The 19368-nt window shown below is 40.5% G+C and overlaps 1 protein-coding gene across 1 annotated transcript; it reads right to left on the bottom strand.

The window, feature by feature from the left end:
• Positions 1–112: 112 nt before the first annotated feature.
• On the bottom strand, positions 113–14477 carry UGDH (UDP-glucose 6-dehydrogenase). The gene is made up of 12 exons (XM_009100135.4): positions 14283–14477; positions 13501–13669; positions 11141–11242; positions 9605–9805; positions 9324–9521; positions 8694–8841; positions 7237–7331; positions 6444–6574; positions 5640–5773; positions 4441–4532; positions 4245–4355; positions 113–1513 (listed from the first exon to the last, which is right to left on the bottom strand). Exons 2-12 carry the CDS (start codon positions 13660–13662, stop codon positions 1403–1405), a joined length of 1485 nt encoding a protein of 494 aa, XP_009098383.1. The 5' UTR covers positions 13663–13669; positions 14283–14477; the 3' UTR covers positions 113–1402.
• Between the last annotated feature and the right edge of the window lie 4891 nt (positions 14478–19368).

Below are 19368 nucleotides of genomic sequence, written 5' to 3'. Positions count from 1 at the left end.
TCTATTATTCAGCTGTCTATACCTTGTAGTCTGAAACCTGTTCGTGGTCATCCTTCTCTACCTTCCCCTCCATTTCAAAACCCCATGCAACAAGCCAAACACTGACAAACACTGTCATCTCAAGGATTTTAATAGCACTGGCCAATTGAGAATAAAAACACATAGAAACAAAGTAACAGTAAAGGCAAAAATATCAAGAGAACAGTGGAAGTATTCATTCCTGCTAATCAAATGAGGTAGGAAGCTGATTTATGGGGCTGAATTTATTTTTAATAATTTCTTCACAGCAGAGAATAATTTTTTGCAGATTCATTAAAAAGACTGCTTTCAGATGGAGTATGTCATGAAGGAAAAAGATAACTATCAGGTAACATTAAAGCCAATATCTGTTTTCTACTTGGGCTGACATTAAATTAAGGTAATTCTCCTAAAATGCAAATGTTCAAACAAGGAGAATGCTCCTCTGCTGAAGACAGGTTGTGTCACTGTAACTTAGGGAATACTTGCCCCAGGAATCTGATTAAATAAAAAAATATGTGGTTGCACATGGAATGTAGGCAAGACAACCAAAGAATGAAAACTGAAGATATGCCAGTGGATCAGTCTGTAACTGCTGTCCACTGGCACGACTGATGTCTGCAGAACTGCGTGGTCTCCCAAAAGATGAAGTTTAGACTGCACCAGTGTCAGTGGGTCCCAACCAGGACTGGGGCATTATTTCTGAAGTCAGTTCTACCTTAGGGCTGGACCTAAACCCTACCAATTTACTTAGAAATGATCTTTTGACTTCAATGCCAGTTGGAGCACGCATTTACCCAGGCAAAGAATCACCCCAAATGAAAAAAAACTGGTGAGACCAATGTTCCAGTCCATAGATCACAGTTTAGACAGACTGATTACAGTCTATAACTGGACTAAGGTAAAATGATATTCTATTTTTTTTTTCATATAATTTGAAATATTTAAAGTGCAGTTTAGGAACATTTCTGGAAGTAGAGATCTGCAGTTTGAAGGTAACTTTTCACTTAAAAGATGATTCAAAGTGCAGTTTAGGAACATTTCTGGAAGTAGAGATCTGCAGTTTGAAGGTAACTTTTCACTTAAAAGATGATTCAAAGTGCAGTTTAGGAACATTTCTGGAAGTAGAGATCTGCAGTTTGAAGGTAACTTTTCACTTAAAAGATGATTCTTTATTAAAAACAGGTTTGTACCATTTTCAGTAACCAAAAAAAATTGCTATAAAAATAGAGATTTGAAAATAGACTGAATTCACATGTACCAGGTACAATTTCTAGTGTAAAACTGGTTTAGTTTATGAAAAATATATTTCCTTAAAAAAAGCATAGGCTTACAGTATTATCACTAGGAAGATCAAAAAAATTCCTTCAGTATCTATTACACATTATACTCTAGGCTTTTTGACAGGTGGATCCTGCAGGCTGAATTTAGGAATTTCACATGAAGAAGCAAAAGGAATTCTTTTGGCTGACACCTTCTTCCCAATTGTTTCAATCTGAAAAAAACACATTTAACAAGTCAATGTGGCAAGCTAACAATCATGTCAACCTATGAGGAATCTACAAAGAACACATTTTATGAGCATTAGAATAAAACAAGCCACAGAGCACAGTGTGCCCAAGGACAGTCTTTGTGACTGGAGCTGCAAAGAGTTTGTTAAAAACCAAAAACAACTAACCAGCTTTTACAGGTGCCTGCTTTACCTACTTAAAGCTGCATCTTGACAATCTGAACATTCATCTGCCTCACCTTCCACAGGACTACAAATACAAATACCATAAAATGTTTCAGAGTATTCATAAAATGGGGCTTCAGACTCCTTTTCCTAAAAATTTATAGTAAATTTGCACAGAAAAAGCTTTTCCCCTCCATAATGCAGCAGGCTGTTTTTGAAGCAACACAACTCTGAAAGGCTAAAGGCAGCCAACACAACAAGTGAAAGCCTGTTACATGGCCAACACACTCAAGCCAGGGATGGCAAAATTCTAAGAACAAGGCAAATTCCTCTAATTTCTAGGTCAGACTAACGTGAATCACTAAGGACAGAGCTTATAGAAGACAGAACACCCACTAGGTTAGACAGTTCCCAACTCAGTAAATAAGCAGAACTGTAGCTTTCCCCTTAAGTAATGCAGGTCAAATGCAAAGCTCCAAAAGACAAAATATTTCAACTGCTCTATTTTAACAAAATTTTGATGAATATATTCTAGGCAGACATCTGAGTTAATGCTGAAGAGCAGTATTTAAACAGTCAAGAGGTACACTGGTATGTACCAATGTATATGGTACATACATATGGTATATATGTACCATATTTGCCTTTAACAGCTTCAAATGCCTGGGTAAATGGATTTATACAAGCTTATTCACAAACTGTGCACATACCTGTAGCTTAAACATGGAAAAGAATATCCAGAGAGAAATCCTATAGCCATTATAAGAATAAGCACAGTACTCAGGAGTACAGGGAATGCAAGGTGACTGAAACATGCAGCTGATCTGGCCTGCAGCTTTTGTTCTTATGCTGTCTGGCTGAGATGCTTCCATCAGATTATTCTGGGATTTGGTGATTTCAGTATTAGTCAAATTCCATCTCTGCTGAAAGTGCTTCAAAGCCCTTCAATCAAGGCTTACTCTGCTTTCCCTGCTTGAGACCTAAGCAGATTTTTCCTCAAATCAGAAGTTACTCTGCCTAGAATCAGAGCTTCCCATTCATATTTCCTGAATGAGGCTTTAACTGTGGAAACAGGTTATAATTGAAATGGTAGGTGTGTCTAAAGTTATTTAAATGCTAGTTTGAGAAAAAAAATCTAAAAGTACTCAAATTCATAGGCTTGGATTGTATACAATGGAATTGCTATTAGCATCAGGCTGTCTAATGCAACAGCTTTTAACAAGGGAAGTTAGAAGAAGAGGGCCCTAAAAACTTAAATTTTGGGATTCTCTGTTTAAGACAAAATCCTTTTTATTATTTCATGCAGAAAATATAGGTCAATTGTTAAATGCATTTGCAATGATATTCTGGATGAAAAATCTGGATAATAAACCTGGATGACTAATTGCATTCTGGATGGGAAACTCACAAATTAGTTAAAAATTCAACTAGAATTTCATAGAAGAAACACAAAAGTACAGTCTCTGATCTACAAAGTCTCTAAGCCACAGAAGACTTCAGAAGACAAATTCCTAGGAGAAATATCACACAGATTAGAATTTGATCTAGAATTTGCTATTAGCTTAGCAAAACACTTAGCTAAAAAGTTAAGCTTCTGGGTCTTCCCTCTGGTATAAACAAACACCATTGTTTAGATCTTCTGGCTGATCTTAATCAAACACAAAGAACTAATCTTTGTCATCTCCTCCAGTCCCTCATGTAATTCTTGAGCCTTTCACTGACTATCTTCAGATACATCTTTACATTCACTGCTTTCACCTCCAATATCAGCCAGCTTTGTTTCACAGACCTCAGGGAGAAGTCCAAAACTTCCCTTAATAGTTTGTCCAAGTGAAGATCTCACTGGCTGATGAACACTTATTACCTGCTTTGTATCTTGTTCAGTGCTTAAGTCTCATGTCTCCAGTAAACCTGCTTATGCCTTTTGTGAGGAGCAAAAATGGTACTTACAGCTTACGTTTACTTCTGCAGGAAGTGTGTTTTGCTATCCTGTTACTGTCAATTTCAAAAGCCCTTTTTTTTTTGTGACATTAAAATAAGATTCTAAGTAGGGGCTATGGCATAGACTGTAATATACAAATTCAGCCCTTCTGCAAAGGCTGCAGATCTGGAAGAAACAGTGCAGGGGCTGGTTTTGGAGTCAAATATCATGCCAGAATAAATTTAGGCATGAGATTTAGCAGTTTTTCACATTTATCTCCTAACTGTCCATTATTTCCCTGCTGCAAAGGAAGGCAGAGCAGCATTCAGATGTTTGATTTATGGTTGTACCACATGACCTCAGATGTCTTTTCCAACCTGAATGATTCTAAGGCAGGCTTAAAACTGTGGAATGTTGATGGCATAACCTCAACTTTAAAAGCACATCAGTCTGTGAAAGTAGTAACATAGTGGAGGAAGACAGTACTAATGAACACTTAAGAACAAACAGGTTTACTTTTACATCCTCACCTCCAGAGGTTTTCTTCCATTTGCTACTCAGTCACTGAAGAAGGAGAGCAATAGGGAAGAGAGCAGAAAGCAACATAAGAAACATCACCCAGATGATTACCTGGAAGCCAATGACTTGTAGCTCGTTGTGAAGATCATCCAGAACTCTCCTACCATCAAAGATAAATGCAGGCTTGAGCATTTTCTTATGAATACGTTCATAATCCAACTCCTGTAAAGAGCAATTAAAGCAGATAGAATAAATAAGTAGCATAACACTCTTTTTTTACTTTAGTTTAAACTAAAGACGCATTTACCTTAAACATGTCCCATTCAGTGCAAATCACAAGGGCATGAGCTCCATCACAGGCTTCATAGGGATCTTTACTGATAGTGACCAAGCGAGACACTGTAACAGAAGGAAAATAGCTTTATTCTGCATGTCTTTAGCATCAGTCTGGCATGTTTCTGGCAAATGAGTCTCCTTCCTTGTCCTACACAAACAAGTGGTTTCAAGTCACTCACCTAGAGGTACTTTCTACCAAGATACTAAGTATTTTGATTTTACTTATTTAAATGAAAGCAGGTCACACCTGGCATCTGAGCAGACAGAGCACTTAAATGTTTGAAGTCAAGCATTCAAATTTGAGGTAAACAGTCAAGCAAATCTCTAAAATTTGAAGGTACTATGGAGTGCTCAAATGCCAACTCTCACAAAGGTCAATGTCTGTACAACAGACATTGCACATCAGTAGCACATTAGTGTGAACTGAGTGTAAAATAGAAACTGAAGAGACACACGTGGCTCCCCAGGGGCTGCCTGAGCAGCTGCCTAGAGGAAAGCCTCCCCTTTCCCTCTAAATTCAAGGGCATGTCTAATAATGTACACTCTTCATTCTTCATCACAGCTCAAGTTGCTCCATTCTCTTCACCTCTAGAAGCCTCAACTATTCTCCCCATCTATTAGCCCCATTCACCTCTCCAAAAAAAGAGATCTAAAAAACCAAAGTCCCAAATACCCCTCACCTCTCTAATCACAGGTGATTATTTTAAAGGTTTCTTGAGTGTAAGGGAAGAAAGTAATTTGGAAGTGATATGAGGGAAGGGAGAATGCTCAGTAATACATTCTGGAATCACATCTTTATTTCTATTTTAGATATGTGAGAAAGAACTAAGATAAAACTTGGGGGACAAAGGAACTGTCAAAACTAGTCTGTCCTGGACATTCTTCTTTCTCTTCAGTTTAATTATTCAGAGATAAAATTCTAGGCATCTATTCAAATGAGAGTTTACTGGAAGAAAAATATACAGTAGTTGAGAATTAGCATTTATCTACAAAAGCTACAGGGAAAGGAAGAAGAATGAGAGTAATCCTCTGAGCTATACAATCATTTAGTAAGTGCAACCAACAGCACAATGATATGCTGAAAATGAATTTATAATAATATTTAAACAGATCTGTGTATATTGAGAATAGGGTGGGAAGAGGGGAATAAACTTATATGAGAATTCTTACCTTGGTTATCTTCTGAGACACCCAGATGTGAGAGATCAAAGATGATTTGTTCCTTGGGTACTTTAGGGTCATAGATATGCAGCTTTGCTCCTTCATCCATTAAATACTTGCTAATGTAGATACTGGATGACTCCCTAGGGAAGAGAATGAATCAGTTAAAGAACCAGCTGGAGTGTTCCAAGTAATGAAATTCTCAACTATCATGATATGCAATGCCAGAGTTTATATAATTTTTACATTAAATATCTTAGTGGCAGCCATGCCAGCAGGAAACCTGTAATCTTGATGGACACCAAGGAGAATATATGAAAAGGTTTGCATCTCTTTTGCTGAATTGTCCAAGAAAGATGAGTCTGATGACTCCTAGTGACCAAAATTAAAGAGCTAGAGTTTATAAGCTTCCCCCACAAACTGCAGTTGAAGAGTTGTATCAAGTTTGACCTTTACAGGAGAATAGAACTAATCACTTCAGGAAATCAAGCTGAACCCTTATTTTACAAAGCAACTTAGAACCAGCTGCAATAGTGTTTGCATTCTTTTCTGTAGAGAATGGAAGGATTCTGTCAAAATCTATCTTTGCTTGTGCAAGTTAATAAGGACTAGAATTATCTGCAACTTCAGCATGATTCGGGTCTGTGGTAGAGGTCAAGAAGCAGTTCTCACCCATTTAATCCTTGTTACAAACCAATGCAGTCACAAGAAATAAAGGGTTCCATATCCAGCCATTAATTCAGTTCAGTGGTGGGCATTAGCTGGGGGGCAGGTGACAGCTGTAGGGAGTCCATGCTGGTGAACGGGGCTTACCTTGTGTCCCCAGTATCTTTTTTGAAAGCAAACCCTAAAATAGCAATCTTCTTGTCAGTGACAGTATTAAACAAGCTGTCAATAATGCGGGAAGCAAATCTTCTTCTCTGATAATCATTCATGTCTATTACCTGAAATTACACAAACCATGATGGTACAGAGAGGAGCCATTTTAAACTATAAACAGATCCTATTAACAATCAAGCTGAACCACCCACACATAAATTTAATAGAGGCTTAAAAGAGAAGGCTAAGCATTTTTACTCACTATCATAAGCAACCCAAAGATAAATTTAGTTAATGTTTTAAATTCTGAGATAAATCCTATTTAATGAGCGAACACTGATGTACATATATACATTCCTAATGTTAAATGAGAGAACAACAGCAACCATGTTTATTTTTAAAAAGAACAAGATCTACTGAGTTCTTTCAGAACTGTAATAGCAGACCCTGAGGAAAAGATTGAGCTCTGAATTCAAAGTGGACTGACACTAGCGGCAAAAGAAAGACAGGAGACACATGCTCGTACTTCACATCTGCTACTGCTGCTAAACAGCTTCACAATCCATTTGGTCCAATCCATTTAATTCACCCCAAAAAAGCTAAAGCACCCACAAGTATCAAATGTCAGTGCTAGGCCAAGGGCCCTGAAATGTAAAGGTGATCAGCAAAGGTATCTGCTCCTTGAAGCTGAAACAGAGTGTGCGTGGATAATGCTTTAAATTTCAATGCCTGAAAGCTGAATGCTGAAGAAACACCACCCTTTAAAAAAATGGTGAAGAACTTGTACCTGCTGCCAGTAGCGAGCTACCTCAGGTAAATTCAGTGCCTCACAGAGGTACACTAAATTCAAGACATCCTTCTGAAAACAGCTACCTCCAAACCCTGAAAGAGAAAACATTTTAAAAGTGACTAAGGGACCCATCCTAGCCAATCTGTGGAAACAAGTAGTTTTTGGCAAATCACTGACATAGTCAGCATTGTCATTTTTCCCTGTACTTCACTGCTAGCAAATGAAGAACTTTAATCTCTCAAAATCCAACTCCTGGACCTACTTAGTCAGCCACAGAAGGCTTAATTATGCTTCAGGTTTCACTGAAATCAATGGAAGTTTTAACACAGAAACCTGAACCTGAATGAGAAAAAGCAACTACAGGCTATTATTAAAAGTAGGTAGACAAGCTCCTGGGCCTGTTCTCCCCCCACCTCAAGATTTAGACTAATATTCTTCAAAACAAGCGTGTTAGGATTAGGTTCCTTCCTCTTGCACCCCCATATGGATATCTAATCACTGCCAAGAATGAAAGATCAGCACAGCTGACCAAGGGAGAACTGAGACAGAGATCCTTGAACCTAGAACTTTGTTCAGCAAGCAGAGTGCCAGAAACAACACACGGTAGAAGGAGTTATAACAGCCCAGTAGCAATTTTTGGTAATGCATCTATTTTTCACTCTTGTATAGACTCCAGGATAGGTTATATATAATAAGGTTATTTTAAAGTCACACTTTCTAGCATGAAACCATACAGAGAGGCTTTAGTCTTGTTCTGAATTTGAAAGTTTGATGCACCAATCACCACTTCATCACATTTTACTCTCTCATAAATCTAATCCAAAAATGACTGTCTGTGGCATTTAACGCCATGGCCTAGTTGACAAGGTGGTGATTGGTCAAAGGTTGGACTCAGTCTTGGAGGCCTTTTCCAACTTTTGATCCTATGAATTCATCCTACAAATTAGAAGCTGTCATCACACATTCTGAGCTAGAGGTATTCTCTTCTCCCTCAGCCACTGGCAGCAACTCCCAAACAAAACTGCAGCAGTTGCAATTGGAAAGACACCTTAGAGAGCACTGTCAGCAGTGATGCTTCAGAAAAATTAAGTCACAGCTTTTCTTTCCAGTGTCACAGGCAGGGTAAACCACACACTCTGAACTCTCCAGTTGCAGGTTGCTGGGTCTGGAGCAACCTCAGTTCTACATATTTTACCAGAAAAGTTGATTTATACTAGTAATATTCTAATATTATTCTACAGTAATATTTTCATACATTAAAGCACTTCTAATGCTGTAGAAAATTTTACAGAATCAGAGTACTTATTTCAAAACACTATTATTATACTATATATATATATATATAGATATATATATACACACATACACACACACACATATATAATAATATATTATATTGCACTGTTAAACAGAAGCCCAGTGGGGAAAAAAAAAAGAAGATTTTTTTCACTTACCAACACTGGCTTTGAGAAATTTACTTCCAATTCTTTGGTCTGTTCCAATAGCTCTTGCTACTTCTTCAACATCTGCTCCTGTAGCTTCACACAGAGCACTGATTGAGTTAATGCTGCTGATTCTTTGGGCAAGGAAAGCGTTAGCTGCCTGCAAATAAAAAGTATAGTAAAGAACTGCATTCTTCCAGAAACCAAGATGTCCACAGACCAAGGGGAGTTGCTACTGGAAGGATTACTTTAGTATCTATGCAACTCCATTGACATACAAAAGGGTAACCTAACGAGTTTAATATATAGATGCCAGTTAATGGGATTTAAGCAAAACAAGATAATGCTTAACTTGCAGAGTTTGAACCATTTTATGACGGTAATCAGTTGCTGCAGCACTGGAGCATTCTTACTAATAACTAACAGCAATAAAAGTGGGAAAATACTTCACAGAAAGTCAGAATCATCTATTAACTAGGTCAGCTGACCTGAAAAGATCAATATCCTTTGCCATATGCATTGGGTCCTCCCAGCCTCACCTGTCTTTCCTAACTGCATCACTCAGTGCCAACAAAATTCTGCTTCTGAGCTTTGTCTCACACCCCTTGCTCATTGCAGACCTCAGCAGGGAGCAACACTAACCAGTTTAGAAAGTTCTGATGACCATGTATTGGTTGTGATGATTTTTTCTTTGGGCACCCAGTGCTCATAAACAGCACACAGAGCACGGACAGCTTTCTGTCCTTCTGGAGAGTCATCCCCACCGATGAGGACTCGGTCCGGGTTCTTCAGGTCCTTGATGGCCGTTCCTTCGGCAAGGAACTCTGGGTTAGACAGCACCTACACCCACAGCAGAAAAACAACAAGTAAAAGCCAAAAGCAACAGCCAGGCTTTAAATACACAACTCAAAGATTATGTTTACCTGCAAATCCAAGTTAGGCTTAGTATTAGCATCAAATATTCGACGAATGCTCTCCGCAGCACGTACTGGAACTGTGCTTTTCTCAGTGACAATTTTATAGCCATTTGAATTCTGTACAATTCTTCTAGCACAAGCTTCAATGTATTTCAGATCAGCTGCTCGGCCTTTTCCCATTCCGTAGGTCTTTGTTGGTGTATTAACCTAATTACAAACACGTGAAAAGGGAAGAAATGCTACAGGTCAGTACCTCTTGAGTTAAGAGGCAAGGTGAAATTGCTAAGACTGATGGACATTCTCCTTCTCAGAGGAAGGAAAATGCTTCTACCTCACAATTACTCTGGCTACCACATCAGATGAAGAGGTATTAGCTGTCTCAATTACACATTTTGTTTCCTACAGAAAGCTCACTGGTCTCTATTTAAATAGGATTCAAACAAGAGCAATTCATAGCAGTTCTGCAGGCTTTGGTGAAACAATCCTTATTCTGGAAACACCAGTAATTTCTACATGATTATGGGCAGCCACTTTTTGTCACCTATCCTACACTAGGAGTGCAAAGACTCATGTAAGAATCTTGTGGCCAGTGAGACAACTATAGCTTAAACTCTGCAATGAAACCTAAGGTTAGGACTGATGAAAATTAATACACTGATGTACACAGAAAAGGCAACATGAGGGAAAACACGTAGTTTAGATTAAGACAGAGGGTCCTTTTCATTACCAATAGAAAGAAGAAATGGCAATATGAAAACACAACAGCTTGTTTTGAACCAAGGACAGGTGGCAATATATGGGCTGTATTAGTGGCTGTCATCCAACCACACAGTATTCATTTGAGACTTACTGCATGAAGGAAAATACTGTCAGAAAGGGAGCTCCAAACTACAGTGCCCTAACAAAGAAGAAATCTCAAGAAAAAACAACTTTAACAAAAAACTTAACTGTGGCCTACCAAGGCAAACAGCAATCAGTTCTTTTGGATTCTGCATTAGTAACAACCTCTAGACTACAAAAGGGTAATCTTGGACTAAATCCTCTTTCTTGTGGTATGAATGGCTTTGAAACATTAAAGCCATCCCTGCTTCCATTAATACACTATATTGAAAAGATCCTAGAATTAGATCATCTTTGTAAGCAAATAACCAGCATACAATTTTGTATATCTGTCTAGGAATTTTATCATGATTATCAAGATCCCACAGGTTTCACCAGTACACTGCAATGACACAGCTGCACTACATTCTGCTCTGACTCCATACACCTAACCAAATTAAACATCAACATTACCATTTTGACTTAGAAACTGTTCATTTGTTAAAGGTGCTACTGGCTATAAGAAAAACAAATAAAAAGCTTACTTAACACTTTTCCAGCACTACACAGAAAGACAAGGAGAAATCTGTGACACAATGACATGACATTGCTAACTGAATCTATATGACAAAACACAGGCAACTTCCTAAAAGAAAAGCAACATAATGATTTGATAAGAAAGGAAAAAAAAATATTAACACAACCACCTTCTCCTAAACTTACAGAAATAAATACAAGATCAGCTTCTCTAATGGCATCATCAATACTGGTGGAAAAGAAGAGGTTTTTTCCTCGACAGGATTCTACTACTTCTTGTAACCCTGGCTGAAAAAGAAGCAGAAAAAAACCAGTTAAGATTAATGCAGTTAGAAGAACAGCAGATTCTATGCCCAAACAGAACATAATTTCAAATACAGAAAGATTTTCTTTTTTTCCCCTGTCAGTGCAGCATGTTTTCAGCCCGGCAGACATAAAGCTTCTGAAAATTTTCTGAAAATTATTTACACAGTAAAAAAAGTTAAACACTTTCTTATTCAAAAGACTTACAATGCTGCCCTGAAACTTTCAGCCACACTGAACTGCTTATTTGCACAGCCAAATTTTAGCTTTCTGTTATTCCCGTGCTCAGTTCTACTACCACGAGAAGCAATTAAAGAAATACCTGTATTGATGTTAAGTAGATTCAAGAAGAAGTCTTACAATATTGCCTAGACTGCAAACAAAAGAGGTGGTCCCAATTGTCCTTTTCCCTCTCCTGTCCATGATCCCCTCAATATAAGATCTAAAACTGCTTCAGTACAAAATAACATCCCACAAAGTCTTCCACCAAGTAAGCGAGCCCAGATCCAGTGAAAGATAGGCAGTAGAGACACACAGGAAATCAAGACCACTCCTTTTAGCAACCACCCCTCTTTGGGCCAGATTAAACTTATCCTGGCACCACTCCTACAGTGTGGGTGAATCACAACAGTCATAATATGATGAAATTCTTTCCAGAGACACATCCACTGCTGTAACACTTTCCCCTCTCTTAACATGTCAACTCAGACAAGAGAGGCTGGAGGTCACATATAAATGAGCAATCCTCTGTATGGATTTTTAAGAATGGTCTTAAAAAAAATGTAATCAAGATATTTTGTTTGAATAGTCAGTCATGCACTTTCACGTGGCAATCATATCTCCAACTCGAGACACCTATCATGACATTACCTACTTAAGTAAATGCCAGAAAAGCCAAGGTTCACTGGATGGAGAGATGAAAGCAAGCAGAAAAGCCTTCTTGTGCAAGACATTTTTACTGCCTCATTTTATATCAAATACCACTTAGAAGAAAACAAAGGTCAAAAGAGGCAAAATAACATCCTACAGTCCATCAAATATTCCAACTATGGTCCTTACAATTGGATGTAAATAGGAAGGCTGTCCACTAGACAGTTTCTGACACTGAAAAAATCCAACCCAAAAAAACCCCACAAAAACCCCACTGTGCAATGACTCAATTTTACAACTGTCTGAACTAACTCTTGGCAGTTTTTGTACATTCTTTGTAAGCAAAGGACACCATTCCAGGAAACAGATGTTACAAGTTTGGTGGTTTTTTTTAAAAAAAAAACTGCCAAGGCAAGTCTAAGAGTTAAAAGAAAACAAAATACTTGCTTTCAAAAACTATATTCATGCCTCACCTACTAATCTAAACATAATACTTTGATTTTATAGGACAAAGAAGGTCTATTCATCTTGACTTAGTCACAGTATAGCTCTGGTTTTTAGAGGGAAGAAGACTTCTTACAGCAAAAGAGCAACTGTTAATACCAGTCAGTTCCCTTGTCTTTGGGAGATGAGTGAAGATAGATTTTCACTCCTGTCAAAGAACTCAAATCTATAAAAATGGTATTTCATGAAAGAATAAAGGAAAGAAAAAGAGGCCTATTCTTTTATGATGAAAAAGAGTGGAAAAAACCAAATGCTAAGAGACACAAAATAAAAAAATGCTTTACATATCTTCAAATTAAAGTAATTCTGTAATGAAGGAGTGACAGTGTGGTATATTTATTTATCCTAGTCTTCTTAGGCCAGATTGAAGATTCATGGTACAACTGAATCAGAAACATGACTGTCCCAATCTTTCCACATAGATAAAGCTGGGCAGCACAGATTGGATTTTGGCAGTACTTAGAATGCAATAAATCTTACAGCTCAGTATTAACACATTTATGCTGTGCTACAATCCAGTAGAGAGTATCTGTAATCAAGCAAGAGGACTGTGTTATGATCAAATCAGGTCCCAAAAGAAAGTCAGCATGATTTATTTAGCACAATTCGCTATTTATATAATTATTTTTTCCTTATTAGGCCCTTCATATAATCATTAATACACATCTGCATCAGCTGCATTAAGTTATTTCAGAAACCTGGTTTAATGAGCAGTAGGGACAAGCAGGTGTTCCAGAATACTCTTTTTGAAGGACATCACTGACATGCTAAGCTTGACAAGCTTCAGAAATAGGCTATAGGAAATGCCATGTAGTGGGAAGCAAGCAAAGGCAACCCTGGCTGGAACAAGAGACAACAGTGATGTTTACCTCGTAGATTGGGAGTGTGTCTGAATTCCAGGCATTGATTCTGGCCTCATTGACATCCACAACAGTAACTTTGATACTGGGGCACATTTGTGCAATAACACTACAGGTTGGCCCACCAACATAACCAGCACCAATGCAGCAAATCTTCTTAATCTCAAACATGATTGCTCTAGTAAAAAGAGAGGGAAACAGAAAATCCGGAATTAAAAATTAAAATACCGGCAACAATTCAAGGAAAACAAAGAGCATCAGTGATTTCAGGTTTTAGTATGCTGCGGCCCACGGGAGCGTTTTCTTACGCCTGATCTCTCGAAATGAACTGCTACTCCTCTCTCCAACCCGCGAAGGTTTTGCAGCCTGCCTCTCTCCGGAGAACCAGCATACACAGACCACCAAAGAAGCGTTTCTGCAGTCGCTTTGAGTCAGGACACCCCGATCACCATCCTGGGCCGAGGAACTGCTGATGCCGCGGCAGTCCCGGGTACGAGCAGCGCTCGGCGGGCCCAGGCTGCGGCCCCGGCCGCGCCCTGCCCCTGGAGCCCCTCGGCCGGCAAAGGGAGGCCGCAGCTCCCGCCACCTCCCCGGAGAAGGGTGCGGGCCGAGCCGGCCGTGCTCCCCTGGGCCGGGCCGGGCCGGGCCGACGCCGCGGGATCCATCCCTGGGAGTGCGGCGGGAAGGGAGCAGCTCCCCGGCCGCGCCCCGGCCCCGCGTTCCGGGGCGGGAAGGGCCCCAGGGGCGGCCGCGGAGGAACTCGGGGCCGACACCGCAGCACGGACACTTACCGCGGGCAGGCAGGCGGGGTCCGGCCCCAGCGCCACGGATCGAGCGGGAGCGCTGCAGCAGGGATGCTCGGGGAGGATGCGCGCCGAGCTCAACGCGACGCTCTGCAGCGAAGGGAGCGGCAGCGGCGGCCGCTATTTAAAGGGCTGCGGCGAGCCCGAGGCGGCGGCTTCATGGCGAGGACGCCGAGCGGGGCCGTCCCGCCTCCTCCTTCCCCGGGGGGCGGAGAACGGCGCCAGGCCGCTCGCCTCGCGCTCCCGCCCACCGCGGGGCCGGCGAATGGCCGCGGGACAGCCCGGGCAGGCCCGGCCCGGCTGAGGGGCCGCAGGACCCCCGGGCACGGCTGGGAGCTGCGGGCTGGGCCGCTGAACTGCTCCTGTTTTCTGCCTCAGGGTGGTTTTGTAAGAGAACTTAATTGTGGTGGTTGAATAAATTTTTGTCCTTCAGCTATGGTTACTGAGAAGTAAAGAAGGCGGTGTTCATTCTCCTGTACCGTAGCACCGTCTCAACAAAGAGAAGTGAAGGGAAACGTGGATAGGTTCAGTAAAGTTCAGTGTTTAAAGTTTAAACTTTTAAAGTCCAGTGGTGACTTGCCCAGAAAAAGGGAGTAAAACGTGTTTGCACTCTTGTGACCTGGGCGCTGCTCAGGGACCTCTTGCCTAACAGTATTAAAGGTCTGAGGTACTGTTCTTGTCTTTTTATGTAAACATGGTATGGTGTTAGTATACTACAAGTGACTTTGGGAGCAGAAAGATTGTGAGAAATCTGCTATCTTTTCTTCTCCAGTACATTTAAGCACTGCCTCTCCTAGAAGCTGGGTGTGGGATTTTGCTCCATCTGCGTTTTGACTTAGACTTTAAGCAGATTACAATTTCTATGTTAAGTGTTGCCAGTCTAGGTCGATAATACGTGCGTGTTCTTATCAAAGTGACTGAAGAATTGCCTTGTTCTTACGTGGCATTTTCATCCATAGCTCTTAAAATATATTTTAAAAAGTTGAATCATTATTTCTGTTTTATATCTTATCCCATTACTACTTTGGAGGATCTTCCCTAGAAGAATCTCTACCTATTTGAGTGAGTACATACTGTAATCACAGGTCCTTTAGAAATGCCTGTAAAATATGTGTGTTACTGAAAGAGCCTACTGAGGTTTGCAGTCAGTGCAGGACCCTGGCAGATTCAGTGTGGTTAGTCAATGAACCGCCTGGCAAAGGCACAGAGTTCCCTGTGTTTATTCTGAAGTAAAAACAAGTCATACCTTTTCACGTTGCTTACTGGCACAGATGTCTCATTTTTTTAAACACATCTAGGTTTTGGGTTTTTCTTTTTGTGTGTTTGTTGTTGTTGTTGTTGTTGTTGTTTTTTCCCCAGGGAAACCTAAGCAAAGCAAATAGAAGCTCAGTGACTCAGAAATCAGTCTTACCTATACCATCCTCTTAGAACCCCCATCTATCTCCTTAGGTCTCAGAATAGCCATGAATGCATGCATTTGAACTGCAAGAATGTTATCTTGTCCCTCTGTACCAGCCAGGGCCAAAACCACTTCAGGTCCTTTGAGTGGCCTGCTGAGGGCTTTGGTAAGTGTGCTTTGTGCATGCCTGGCACACAAGGAGTAGATTTCCTAGAAACACGCAGGGTACAAGGCCAGGTGTGTGTGAGAAGGACATCCCTCTGCCTGCTGGTGTATGTGTGGGTAGTTAGTGGCTCACTAGAGTCAGCTAATACCTCCCAATTACTGAGTTTGCTAGGAAACAAGGGCAAGAGCTTCAGAGCCTTCCTTGGCTGGGGGGGGTTTCAGGCATACTTACCTCAGGAGAGGGCTGTGTCCTGAGGCTTATAAAGAAACACATGGATCTAACACCCCACCTGCATCTATGCTACTTGCCAAGGAGCTTCAAAAGGGATATATTTTGTATCTGGTAATCATGGCCCTTTCCATGGGAGGAGAAAGGTCTGGGTTGTTGTCTCTTATTTGAGAGCTGTTTCAAATGTCTGAAGAGCTGGCAATGGATGCCAGTCCCTTTTCTCAAGTAAAGGACCTTCACTAATAGACAGTCACACCCCTGCCTGATCTTGCATTCCCTCTTGCAAACAGCACAAATTAACCTGAGAGGCTGGACTGCATGATCTTGGAGGGCTTTCCCAGGCTAAATGATTCTGTGAAAGGATGAAGAGGGCTGCTTTTGTTTCCTATAGCCTGCATTCTGGTGGTGAGGGCACTGAGGACAGATTAAAAAATGCAGAGCTCAAAGGCATTGCAAATAAATGGTATGAAGTTTGGGTCTCCCCTCTTCTTACAGAAAAAAATGTGAGTTATTGGATGGGATCTTCTTGGTTTTTCCATTGAGGCAGAGCCATCATTTACCAGGATGTAGAATTCTTTGCAACAGCATGCAAGGCAAGAAAGGTTATGTAAGGCTGCTGCAAAGCAGATGAGGCTGGTCCACTGCTGGCCATTTTTAAAAATAAAAGTTGTGAATTCTGCTCTGTTGTTTTGAAGGCTCAGTGTAGACTGTGAATACTTTTGCAGTGCATGATAAGTAAACTAAGTAACAGGAGGAATGGGATTTCAGGTGTATTTTTTTTCTTTAGCATTGGCAATTAACTAGGTCAGGTGAATCCCTCTTCCAGCATATTGGCAAGTGGGTTTGAGGCCTTTCCAGAAACCACTGAGGGAAGAGTGATCTGAATTCCAAAGGTGGGTGGAGGGGCCACTTTTCACCTCCCATGTACAAGCTGTTCCATTATGCAAGGGAAAAATAATGATTTCTGAAGGATTTGGGGGATGAGGGGAAGGAGAGGGAAGACAAAGAGCCAGCGAGTTCATGACTGCATAATCTCCTGGCTGGCATCCTGATGTTGGAGGTGGGAGGAAAAGCCAGCAAAGAACCATTGATAATAAAGATTTGAAACCTGTCTGGTTATTGTTTAATGTCAGACTGATTGCCAACCAGATTTAGCTGATCATTAACTAAGGGCAGGTGAGTTTGTGTAATCTGTTTCTGACATTAACATCTGACACAGATTCAACAACCACCATTGTCTGTCAAGCCTTTCTTTAACTTTTGACAAAGCAGGACTGGGAGGCAACCGCACCTGTAACCGGGAAATCCGAGGTGCTTGGCAACAGTCCCAGGCCGAGGCACGAAAGTGCCCTGAGGACCGGTTGGATCAGTATTGAATCCACGCCTTGTATTTTACAACGTGAAGAGGAAGGAGGGAGATGCAGCTAAAGAGATTAAGCAGGACATATGGGACTGGGCATGCGTGTTGAAAAGGCTCCAACAGCTGCACAAAGCAGCCATACGCTGTTTTTGAACACAGGCACATGAGAACCTGAGCTCTGCGTGTGCTCAGAGCCAACACTGTCTTGCTACAAGAGACATTTTGTGCCTGTGCCTACTTACACTCTCTCCTCATCTCCACCTCTCTGGTTCACCAGAACTATGACATTGCTGAAAAACCTGACAATTTGCCAAAACATCTTATGATTAATCTAATACAGTATTTTCTTTGCTGGTGACAACCAGCCTCTCAAACTGCAATTACTGCTAAAATGTGTTGCAAAGTGCAGTGAACTTCTGGTCAGGTTCAACATGCCTGTTTGCATGTGGCATGGAACATCTGGACAACAACCTCATCAGGTGTCATGTACAATATTGCCATGTAAATAAAACTCCAAAGCCATGCAGAATTAAAACTTTGGAAAGCTGGAGGAAGGGCACTCTGAGAACTCTAATGAAAATATCCTGTCAAACCCCATTCTTTAAGTAACTGCAAAACATTTTGTTTCCCACTACCTGACCTTCCTCTAATTACATTATTTAAAGCTCTCAATATACAGAGCAATTATTCACACTTCCTTCCAGGCATGATTACGTTTGGTGGCTTCTCTGTTGTTTTCTAAATGCCTCTTTTTTTTCATTCTCTTCTTGATGTTTTTCTGGAAACCATACACTTCATGCCAGACATCAAAGGTGCTCCTGCAGAAGCAGTGCTGTGGGCAGCAGCTTTGCTTTTCTGAACATGGGGTACCACCAGGAGAGCCATTTCAGGCTAACAGCCATCTCACCACAACAGTCAGGAAACATTAAATGCTGAACCTAATGCAACATAGGAGCACAGCTGGATAAGGCACTGCTTTTCATCACTGCCCCACTGGAGAGAAATAGTCCTGCAGCATCCCTTCTTTAAAGGGTTTTACTCAGCTGAGCTGTCCCATTGCCATAACAGTTGTTTGCATAAAATAAGGTGAAGATTTGATCTACCCTCACAGTATAGTGAAAAGCTAATTTGGCTTAATCTCTTCTCCTTACATAGTGAAGCCCAACACAATACAAGAGGAGGGAGTGCCAGAGAAACGACACATTTGTGATTCAAATTGCAAGCTAATATTTGATGAAGGGAAGAATGATTATTTGGATTTTCTATTTCAAACAAGACTGCGTGAAATCACTAAGAGAGTTGAAGAAACCCAATTTTTATTCATCATGACAAGAAAGCAGATTTTGACGCATTACCTGCAGTGTTTGGTGTAGCCAGTCCTATGGAGGCTTCTTTGGGTTGTTTTCTTGCTAATAATTTTCATTTAATCATTTATCATTTCAAGTTCTGCCCTAAACGGAACATTGTTTTTAAAATTTGCTTTTTATATAAAACCAATGGCTGTAAACTTCAGAATGTTGTACTGTGGTAGGGTTTTTCAGTGGTCTGCTAAAGGAAACATATTTTCTCATCTCTAGATTTTGAGGACAGTTTTTGCAGCAGAAGAAATTAATTTTAAACCACTTATAAGTCTGAAAACTACATAGTCACAAAAATTATTCCTCTGTTTCATCTTTTATAGCTTGGAAGAGTAACAACAAAACCTATAAATGCAAAGGACTGTTTTCGTAAACCTTGCTACATGTGATCTTTGATTATAAATTACTGCTTTTTTTTTTCAGTAAGTATTTTACAGCAAGATTTTCCATAAAGGCAAGAAGAGTGAAACCTGGATATATAGGGTAAATTAATACATGTTGCCAAATATTGAAGCACATTTGTTTCAGACACCCCCTCTGGCCAGTGCTCTGACCTGAAGATG

This window comes from Serinus canaria, chromosome 4, assembly GCF_022539315.1.
Source record: "Serinus canaria isolate serCan28SL12 chromosome 4, serCan2020, whole genome shotgun sequence".
NCBI lineage: Eukaryota > Metazoa > Chordata > Aves > Passeriformes > Fringillidae > Serinus > Serinus canaria.
The sequence above is the reverse complement of the archived record's forward strand: the minus strand, read 5'-3'. Positions and strand labels throughout refer to the sequence as shown.